Source organism: Martes martes (genome assembly GCF_963455335.1).
Source record: "Martes martes genome assembly, chromosome: 4".
NCBI classification, from domain to species: domain Eukaryota; kingdom Metazoa; phylum Chordata; class Mammalia; order Carnivora; family Mustelidae; genus Martes; species Martes martes.
In genome coordinates this window covers 76,430,336-76,441,755 of record NC_137891.1, presented here as the reverse complement: position 1 = coordinate 76,441,755, position 11,420 = coordinate 76,430,336, and the positions used below count along the sequence as shown (strand labels likewise).

The 11,420-nt window shown below is 37.6% G+C and overlaps 1 protein-coding gene across 1 annotated transcript; it reads left to right on the top strand.

The window, feature by feature from the left end:
• Window positions 1–330: 330 nt before the first annotated feature.
• Window positions 331–10,226, top strand: LOC308342102 (oxygen-regulated protein 1-like; the record flags this gene model as incomplete). The annotated part of the gene is made up of 3 exons (XM_080802316.1): window positions 331–957; window positions 1,836–2,007; window positions 4,579–10,226. The coding sequence occupies 3 exons, from the start codon at window positions 331–333 to the stop codon at window positions 10,224–10,226; spliced, it is 6,447 nt and encodes a 2,148-aa protein (XP_080658442.1).
• Between the last annotated feature and the right edge of the window lie 1,194 nt (window positions 10,227–11,420).

The following is an 11,420-nucleotide window of genomic DNA, read 5'->3' as shown; positions in this document are numbered from 1 at the left end:
GTCATGTTTAATGGTTGCATAGTTTCCCGGTGCATGAGCGTATACAATATAATTTATTTAACAATACCTTTATTCGTGTTTTTGGATTGTTTTTATCTTTGAACTATAAATATCTTTATTTGTTTCACTTATGTCTTTTTATTGTAAACCCCTTAAAATTTTCATTCAAAATAGGTGAGAATAACGAATGAATAAATGAAAGAATGAAACACTAGGAATAGCCAAGATATTTACAACTGTAATAAGATTGCAGTTGCATTGTCATGTATTCTTTATAGTACTGTCATTGCAGAGATGAATAATTTTCCTCCCCTCTATTTCTCAGTCAAAATGAGCGAAACTTCTTCCACTAGTATTTCCATGATTCATCGGACTTCTTCTGAAGGTCAAGTTCCTTCCCCTCGCCACCTGAGCGTCATGCATCCTGTTGTGGCCAAAAAGATAAGCTTCTACAAGAGCGGAGATCCGCAATTTGGCGGGGTCAGGGTGGTGGTCAACCCTCGTTCCTTCAAGACATTTGATGCTTTGCTGGATAACTTGTCAAGGAAGGTGCCCTTACCTTTTGGGGTGAGGAACATCAGCACCCCTCGGGGAAGACACAGCATCACACGCCTGGAGGAGCTAGAGGACGGCGAGTCCTACTTGTGCTCCCACCGCAGGAAGGTGCAGCCAGTGGACCTTGACAAGGCCCGCCGGCGCCCACGACCCTGGCACAGCAGCCGGGCCATCAGTGTGCAAGCGCACCAAGCCCCTCCAACCGCTGCAGCTGCCACTGCCGCTCCCGGCATGCTGCGTGCCCCACGAAAGCTCTTGGTCTTTAGAAATGGCGACCCGAAGATGAGGCGTGTGGTGGTCATGAACAGGAGGGTCACGCAGAGCTTCCAGGCGTTTCTGCAGCACCTGACGGAGGTCATGCGGTTCCCGGTGACCAAGCTGTACGCGACAGACGGAAGGAAGGTGAGTGTTCCGGGGGTTTTTCATGTCTGAGCTCGCCTTGTGTGGGACATGGGTGAAGGTCCCAGAGAAAGGAGGGTTTTGCGCGCGCGGCGTGTGTGTGTCTGTGTGCGTTCCCACCCTCGTGGGAGGGCACTGGCTCACCTCGGTGGGTAGCCCCACTGTTCTCTGGTCAGAATCTGAAGAAGCCACTTCCATGAGGGGCTCTTTTTAATCTCAAACTCCCTTCCCCTTTCTCCCTCTTTAGCCCCGAGTTGTATAACGTGTTGACACAGAATGCAGTCGTGACAATATTTCCAGAAAAGCCATGGCCAAGAGTGATACCGTTAGGTAGAGAAAGCATTTTTTTTTTTTTTTTCCTGCCATCCATGCTGGAGGGTTGGTGGGGGAGCAGGGGAGAGCTTCCCGCGCGGCTGTCAGTGTGGCTGCCAGGCCCTTTCTCAGCTGGCTCAGGGTGGACGTTTGGCTACAGCTGGATATTTTGGTGGGGAAGGCAGAGGCAGAACTGCATGCCTTTTAAAGATTCCTTTAGTTAGGGCGGAAGACATCTCTCCAGATAGTATACAGGTTGAATAAAGATGTTGGTCTAGTCACCCCCACCTTGATACTGGTAACTTTGTATACATTATTGGTGCCTAATGAACACTTGGTGATTATCCCTTTCAAACCCTGAAGATTGTTGAGTTGATTCCACTCACTATAAATAATATATGGAAAGGAGGTACTTGGCAGGCTCAGTCCACCTGACTTAGTTTTGAGACCCATGTTGGGTGTAGAAATTATTTTAAAAAATAATAATAAAATTAAAAAAAATACCGTATGGAAAGAACAAAAACGTCATGTTGCTCATGTAAGGACCTTAACTCTTTGGTTTCTTCTAGGTTCCCAGTCTCCAAGCTGTGATCCTTACCTCTGGAGCTGTGGTGGCAGCAGGAAGAGAGCCATTTAAACCAGGAAATTATGACATCCAGAAGTACTTGCATTCTGCAAAATTACCAGGGATCTCTCATCATGTATATGCCAAGGGAAGTGCTAGGTCAGAAAGCAGAAAGAGTAAGTCCCTTAAATATGTAGCTTTTATTTTTAGCCCTGAGTTGTGTGTGTGTGTGTGTGTGTGTGTGTTTACCACAAGATGAAAGAAAGAAAACCCAATCCATGCTTAAATGGCCAATTTCCTTCGTCACATGAGAGAAAATGAGGGGATCGAAAACATTTTTTTTTTTTTAAGATTTTATTTTATTCATTCAAGAGTGAGAAAGAGCACAGCAGGGGGAGGGCAGAGGGAGAGAGAGAAGCAGACTCCCCATTGAACAAGGAGCCCAATGCAGGGCTCAATCTCAGGACCCTGAGATCATGACCTGAGCTGAAGGTAGAGGCCCAACCATCTGAGCCACCCAGGCACCCGACTGAAAACATTCTAAACTGGAATGGGTTATATGTATAGTTGGAAAGAGTTACAGAGATTGTAGGTTTTTTTTTTTAGATTTTTTTTCAGATCAATCAGTGATTAAATTGAGGGGTTAAGCCTTTATTTGTGTGTGTGGAGGGCATATAATACATAGATAAGAAATAAAAATACCAGCATTTCTTGATTTGGAGAAGAATTCTATGGAATTTGTATAAGTGACATCTGGTAGTTATACGGTTTTCTCCAAATAGTACCATGCAGCATCATAGCTGAGCTCAGCAGGTTAGTTGAGTGTGTTTTAAAAATGTCTAAGTAGGGGCGCCTGGGTGGCTCAGTGGTTTAAGCCTTTGCTTTCAGCTCAGGTCATGATCCCAGGGTCCTGGGATCGAGCCCTGTGTCTGGCTCTCTGCTTGGTGGGGAGCCTGCTTCCCCCTCTCTCTGCCTGCTTCTCTGCCTACTTGTGATCTCTCTCTCTGTGAAATAAATAAATAAAGTCTTGAAAAAAAAATCTCTAAGTACATATGACTCCACTTTCTGAAGTTGTTTCAGTAAAAATCACAGCTCTTGTATCCATTTTTTTATTTATTAAAAAAATTCATGTAGTCAGTTCATGCTGGTTAATAATAATCTATGTTGATAATTCCTTAGGAAATGCTGCACAGTATAGCATAATCCTTTGTGTAGGGGAGAAGGAGGGCTTGTTGATGCCCAAGAGTGTAGGATGGGCTGTAAATTCTCTATGCAGGCATGGTTGATCATATTATTCATTGTGCTCAATATTTTAATCTCATTATTCATTGTGTGCAGTTTTTTAGCTCTATGTTGAGGAATTGATTGCCACTTATACTAAAATTTTGGTTTTTATGTAGACATGGAATAATAAGCCCTTTAAGTAGTATTAATCCCTCTACTTATTGCTAAAGTGGGTGAAACTCATCTATTATGGATATACTCAATAGATATCTATCTATTAATGTTTCTGTTCTGTAGGCATTAGCTGCCAAATATCTGTTAAGCATATGGTAGTACTGTTTCACTGTGTTCATATTACTAAAATGATTTTATTATTTTGGGTGTTATGGGCAGTGAATATGATTTTTGATGGTGTTAGGAAATCTGAGGGCTTTGTTAAATTTTACTTTAAAAATTTTAAGAGAGTCCTTTTCATTTATAATTTTTTTTTAAAGATTTTATTTATTTATTTGACAGACAGAAATCACAAGTAGGCAGACAGGAAGGCAGAGAGAGGAAGGGAAGCAGGCTCCCTGCTGAGCAGAGAGCCCGATGCGGGGCTCGATCCCAGGACCCCGGGATCATGACTTGAGCCGAAGGTAGAGGCTTTAACCCACTGAGCCACCCAGGCGCCCTTCATTTTTAATTTTGATAAATGCATACCAAAAATAAGAGAAAATATTTCCAGGTTTATACTCTAAAATGTTGAAGGTATTTAATTGATGCCAAGCATATGCAAATCTATACAAACTACTAATAAGAATTTGATTGAGTTTAAGAGGCTTGAGTACTAAGTTATCTTTAGAGACACACAGTAAAAATATAACTAGATACATTGGTCTGTTGTCTAGCTCTGTTCTCTTTTGTGCTCTATATTAAATCAAATGTACTAATTATTCAAAGTGAATGCAAAATTAGTAATTACTTGATTAATGTTGACTTCTAAATAAATTCTAAAAATGTTTTAACTTTCATAATGTTGTAGGTATCTCTTAGATATACACAGACAGGAAAATGAATATCACTGTAAATTATTGCTCACTTTATTTGCATAGGTAAGCAGCACTTAGTTAGACTCCAGTTTCAGTACTGGTCAACAAAACAACAAAATAAAATCCCACAAAAATCTCTTTATTTTTGCTAAAATCCTTAGCAATTTCTACTTTCCTTATCAAAATTGCCTGATTAAACTCACTAAAATTAAAATTCTGTGAATCTCATTATTGAAGTAAGATTATAGGTTCTCTTTTTGAGAATAGCTTGTAGAAGTGTACCATATATTATAGTGAATTCAAGTAACCAATGAATACATAGAGGTGAGAAACATGTTAATGATATCTTACTATGAAATTTAGAAAATATGAAATTTTCATACTAATTTTTTTTCCTTTTCTTTCTTTGCTGCCTCTTCTATTGGATATTTATAACTTCTCTATCTTCTACATTTTGATGTGGGGCATCTTTTCTTCTCAAAATCTTGAAAGTGAGGACACATGTGCCTTCAAGCCCAAAGTCCCAGATTTATTCTGTTTCTTCTGACAAAATGCATAATAGTGATTGCTACTCAGACCAGTCTTTTGCTTCTGAAAATTATTTGGCCTTAGAAAAAAATGATTCTCAGAATTTATTGATATATCCTTCTGAAGATGATATTGAGAAATCGATTATTTTTAATCAAGATGGTACCATGACAGTAGAGATGAAAGTTCGATTTAAGATAAAACAGGAGGAAACCATAAAATGGACCACTGTCAGTAGAGCTAGCCTTTCTCATAACAATGAAAAGAGTGAGGTAGGTGGTTTTCCAGGAAGAACAGATGATCGGTTTTCTGGTTTAAAAATTGCAGCATGCTCATTGTCTGCAGATGTCTCATCTCTGGAGAAAGACAATCATCAAGAGGGCAGTTTGGCAGAGGACATAAATACTCAAATGACAGATCAAGAGACTGAAACTTGCCCTTCTGCTAGTTGGCAGAATGCTGCTATGGACACAAACACCATCCAGGAGAGTAAGGATCAAGCAAAGCATCATTTTTATAGACCCCCTACACCTGGACCAAGGAGAGTGAGACAAAAGAAATCTGTGAGAGGGAGTGTGACCTTGGTATCTGAAACTGAAGTTCAAGAGGAAATGATCTATAGTGAAGAGAAGGAGGATGGGGAAAACAAATCTGAGTATCATATGTTCACACATTCTTGCAGTAAAATGTCATCAGTATCTAACAAACCAGTGCTTGTTCAGATCGATAACATTGAACAGATGGAGTCATCTTTAGAAAGAAAAAAGGAAAGCAAGCTGCTCAAGTCAGGTGCAATACGTGCTGGTATTGTAGAAATAACAAGTCAGAAGATGTTAGAGATGTCTCATAAGAATGGCTTACCACAGACTTTATCAGAAAACTCAGTTGTGGAGGAAGGTGTAGTTGATAGTGTAACATCAGACAACAAAACTAGTATCAAAAAATTAAGACTTTGTGGTAACACCAGTGACAGATGCAGTCCTACTTTAGCAGATACAACGCATTCTTTAAGTAACAACCGTGGAGCTGACAGAACTCTTTCTGAGGCCCCAGCTTCAGTAGGGTCTTCCACTGCCACCGTAAGAATCGACCGAGTAATTAATGAATTTGCTCAGTGTGGTGTAACAAAATTTCCAGCAAATGAAAAGCAGAGTTCATCATCTGTTGCCAGCAAAAAGAAGATGAAATCTCAGCAACAAATGATAAATTCCAGGTATCAGGATGGGAAGATTGCAACCAAAAGAATTCTTAGTAGGAGTGAGAAAATTAACACAAGAGGTAGAATTGCACAGGGAATCATATTGGAGGATTCAGACAGTTTCCTTAAAGAAGGAATACTGTGTGAGGAAGACCGCCATGTAAGTGATATGGTAATTGAATCAAATTATTGTTGTTCCAAAAGTAATCTCAATCCCATGAATTCCAAGAATTTCCATGTAAATAAATTAAATACTCTTCAGAATCCTAAGAAGTTTCAAGGACTTTTAGCCAAAAGGAAGTCCAGACCGGTAAGTTTAGGAGGACCTACAAAAAGAGAAATTGGTCAAGACAATAAAGTATTTCCCCATAATGAGCTTTGGTGTTGCAAAAATAATTTTGAAGATCAAAATTTATTTTATCTGTTTAACTTCCTTGAGCAAAAACCCAGTGCTGTTTGTGGACCACAGGCTCAAGCAGAAATAGCATCTTGGTATTTGAGAGGAATGACCAGGAAAAGTTTAGTTTCAAAAGTTAATAATTCACACATAACTTTAAAAACTCAGAAGAAGCAGAAAGGGGTTAAGTTGAAATCAGGTACTGTTGTAAGTAAACATGTTACAACCAGGGCAAATTCCTTAGCTTCTTTAAGAAAAGCTGTTTTTCCTGAGGATATTAGCCATCATTCAGTTCAAAATTATATACAGAAATGGTTGCAGAGCATAAATCCACATTCAGCTTTGCAACCTAGAAAATCAGCTCCAACATACAAAAAGGAAAGGAATGTGGTAAGTTGTAACAACAATGGTTTTGTAAGAACTAATTCACACACAAGTTCTGGAAAAGGAAATAATTTTGTTAGGGAAAGTAATAAACACATAACTAAAAGTGCCAGTTTGACAGAAAATCTAGGCAAAAGGGTAGGTAAATCTTTTGATAAAGATAACAGTGACGACCTTTCCAAAGATCTGGGTGAGAATGAGATTGAATCTCTGAATGATGCTTGCTTGTTTCCCTTGCATGAAAATTGTGCTTTGTCACAGTCAGCTATCAGTGATCAAAATACTAAAATCCAGGTATGTGCTGAAAAATTAGGACCAGAGGTAAGCCTTATCTATGAAGAAATAAACCTAGCTACAAAAAGGCGCAGTGTAGAGGCTGCTATTCAAGTAGATCTTATGGAAGAAGACACTCCAAAAGACCTTTTACCTGTCTTGTTGCTTCGCCAATTGCAAGCTTTAGTTCCTAGTATTCATAAGACTCAGAACGGAATTATTCAAATGCCGGGTTCACTTGAAGATGTTCCTTTCCCTTCCCCAATATATAAGTCATATACTAATGTCCTTCTAGCTTGGCTTCTGGTGCTGACCTTAAAGGGAAGTATAAATAACTTCTGCCAAGGTGATGCTCACAAGACCACCAACAAAGCTTCAGAAATACTTGGATTATTGGAGATTCTAAAGCATACTGCCATCACAGAGGAAGCTGATGATTTGAAGGCTGCTGTTGCCAATTTAGTGGAATCAACCACAAGTCACTTTGAACTCACTGAGGGAGAACATGATACAGTTTCAGGAGGACTTTCTGCAAATTGTTCCACACTCAACATTCAGAGAGTTCCTAAGTGCATTGAAAATGAAAAAACACAGAAAATATCCTTTTTACATGGAGGCTTCTCTGGCAGTGAGGGCTGTGGCCCTGAAGTCTGTGTTTCAGAATTGACCTGTTCTTCATGTCAGATGTGCACTGTGAATAAGACCTATCCTCCAAAAGAGACTTGTAACCTTAGTGACAATTTTTGCCCTAATGATGGCTCTACCACTGATCAGACCTCCATGAATAAGGCTTGTTTCCTAGGAGAGGTCTGTTCACTTACTGATGCTCTGTCTTCCCATAAAGCTTGTACTCATGATGAAAACCATAGTTATGAGACAGCTTGCCCAGTTGATGAGACCTACGTTCCCAACAAAGTCTGCAATACCAGTAACTTTTCAAATTCCAAAGAAAACACATGTGCTGATAATTTGGAATTGACTGAAGAATTAGAAAGGATCGATGAAGTTCAGAAAGATCTAAATATTGTGGCAGACCCTGGGTGCAAACATGGCTTTGATATATTGATGTCACATCAAAATACCAGCAGTTTAAACCACTGTGGCTTTCCCATAAATGAAACTGAACCAGAATTTGATAAGGAGCATAGTTCTGAGGTTGAATTTAAAATTTTTTCATTAAAGAAATTTCAGGGTAAAAATGCATCTACATCTTCTGATAAGGAAGACTCAAAGACTTCTGAAGAACCAGGCTCAATAACCAGTAGCATGACATCAAGTGAAAGAAACATTTCAGAACTGGAATCATTTGAAGAATTAGAAAACCAGGACACTAATCTCTTTCATACAAAGGTAAATGCAGGAGAGCCAGCCACTGACGAATTGATCCAAAAAGTGTTAGAGGCTAGTAAAAATTCAGAATTGATAGAAGTCTCCAGTGGGAACATTACAGAAGAAGAAAAAAGAAATGATGTAATTTGCGAGGCAATCAGTAGGAGGTCGGCAACACCACCATGTTTAGTGTTTTGCTATGATTCTAAGCAAAATGCTGAAAGGGAACTCAATGAAGGAGAAACTAAAATGAAAGTAAAAATGATGTTGAAACATACAGGAATTGGAAGTTATTCAGAGTCCTCTCCTGATTTTAAAAACTGTTTCACAAGACCAGTGACTTCCGATGGGTCAGAATTTAGACTAGACAGTGAGAATGAGCAGCCATATAAAACATCCAGGGATGGCCCCAGTGGCAGTTGTGAGGCGACTGCTGAAGAAAAAGAATACAATAAAGGATTTGTTAAAAGGACAATAGAAAAGCTTTATGGTAAAGGAGAAATTATTAAACCATCTTTTTTTTCTGGGTCTGTGCACAGATCTCAGGTTTGTCCTTATAACTCTATGGAACTTCAGTGTGCTAGGAAAGCTGGTCTTTATGATTCTGAAGGTCAGTCATTTGGGTCTTCTGAACAGGTCTCTAGTAGTTCATCTATGTTACAGAAATTTCCAGAAGAAGATCAGGATAAATGTGATGTGAGGGCCAGTTATCACGGGGGAGACATAGGACATGGTACAAAACAAAATAATCATAACAGAATTGTTAGAGATATAGAGGAAGGAGTACTGATTGATAAAGGAAAATGGCTCCTGAAAGAAAATCACTTGTTAAGATTATCATCTCCTGAAAATTCTGACTTATATGGCAATGAAGATACCACATCAGTGGATACTCTACTTAATAACGGCAATGAGGTACCATATTCACATTTTGGAAATTTGGCTCCAGGCCCAAACATGGCTGAGCTATCCTCTTCAGAATTGGAAGAACTGACTCAACCCCTTGAACTGAAATGCAGTTATTTTAACATGCCGCATTGTAGTGACTCCGAGCCTTTTGGTGAGGATTTGCTAGATGTTCAAAATAAAACTTCCACCAAGGAGAGAATACCAGATCATCATGCAGAAGAGAAGGCTAGTCATAAGTCAGAAAGAGTATGCACATCAGTCACTCAGGTTTTTACGTCTGCTGGTAACAAAGTCCACCCTGTCTCTGATGATACTATTAAAAACCAACCATTGCCTATTAATAATGTAATTCGTGGTGCACTTCAGGAAGGTGACTCTCTGGATAAGCTCTATGCTATTTGTGGCCAGCATTGCCCTATACTAACTGTTATCATCCAACCTATAAATGAGGAAGATCGAGGATTTGTATATTGCAAAGATTCTGATATTGAAAATTTCTTGGGTCTCCATTTATGGATGAAAATACCCCCATATTTACTGCAGTCAGATAAGACCATGTTCAGAGATGAGAACAAAAAAGTAAGGGGTAGAAAAACATTTACTGATAATGCCAGTGATGATACATTTGATCAGCTTTATTTTAATAATACATTTGACTTGATGGATAAAAGAAAATTACGAAAATTAAAAGGAATTAACTCCTTGAGCTTAGAGGAAGAAAATAATTTAAAGAAATTTCAATTATATTTAAAGAAGATGTTTTGTGTGAATTTCTTGCACACATCATTGTTGGTTGTGGATGATGTGAATTCAAATACACAGGATGGCACCGATAAGACAAATGAAATCTTTGAAGTAGTTGATGAGAATAATAACTTACTAAATTACAGATTTCAGAATTCATTAACAAATCTCAACCAAGTAGTAAGAGAATACAGCAACTATCATTTCTCGTTTGAAATGCACGATCAAACCTGCCTATTTTACCAAGTTGAGACATCCTTAAATATTAGCAATAGAAATGTATTAGAAATATTTTATATATTTGAGGATGAAAACCTTTTTCTTTGGGAAGAGGAAAGCCAATTTGATCTTGAAAACAGTGATGAACAAGATTTATAATATTAATATCAGCAAACCTTTTTAAATCAATGTGTTTTTTCCTCATAATGAGGTGAAACACATGGGATGGATATAGACCAACTTCTAAAAATTTCACACTTTAAAATGAGCTTCTTCTAGAAAGTTTTTACGTGGATAATTTGACTTGACTTTCATTATTCTGCTGATTTTCATTTTTCCAAAAACTACAGACTCAGTTTTTATTCTCTTATTTTTGAAATTTCTGTATTTTTTTCCCTGAACATATGTAATTTCCTAGAATTGTGCTTTTTTTTTTTTTGGACATCATAAAAGCCCTAAAGACAGGAATTCTATCTTTTTTCTCTCTTTTTATGTTGTTCACTTTAACACAAAATGTGTGCTGATGAATAAATGGAATAGACATAGTCTCAAAGTGTATATCATTTATTAATTTTTAATTCTGATTTAATAAAGATATGAAGCTAAGATCTCCACAACAATCTCATAAGTTTCTTGTTCCAAATGTATTGACTCTAGTTTCCTCAGAACATCTATCCAATAAACTCAATAAGTATTTCCAAGGGACAAGATCCATTTTCCCTCATGATTAAAAAAAAAAAAAAGCTTTACTTATATGCTCCCTCTCTAGTACTTTGCCTAGAAATTGTAATCTTTTAAATAGCAGTAAAATGTCAAGAAATCCAAATAGGTCAGGAAAAAAAAGGAAAAACTTAAGGCATGCTCTGTGAAGAGCATGGAATCATTTAAGTTGGGAATGAAAATTTAAAATTTAAAATTCTCAAAATTGAAGAACTGCTGTGAAGAGGAACTTGACATATTTTTTTATGTTCAACTGCATTGATAAAAATTTTATTAGATATAAAGAAATACATATTACCTAGAAGGATAAATAAATTTGATTAGACTGTAAACTGCCTTTTTTGAATACTTGTGGTATTTTGCCTGGGATTTATCCAGGGAACATTTTAAGATTCCTACTTCATGACTATATTACAGACTATATTGATGGTATAGAAACACATCATATAAAACATTGAAATCTATATCTCTTGTCTGGAAAGGACTTAAAGTAGAACAGTTAATGTTTTTTTGGAGCCATATATGGAGGTACTAAAACAACTTAAATATGGTATTAACTAAAGGTAACTAATCACATAAAAAATACCTTTGGCTTCAGTTTAGCATGAGTCATAAATCCATAAATTATGAGTT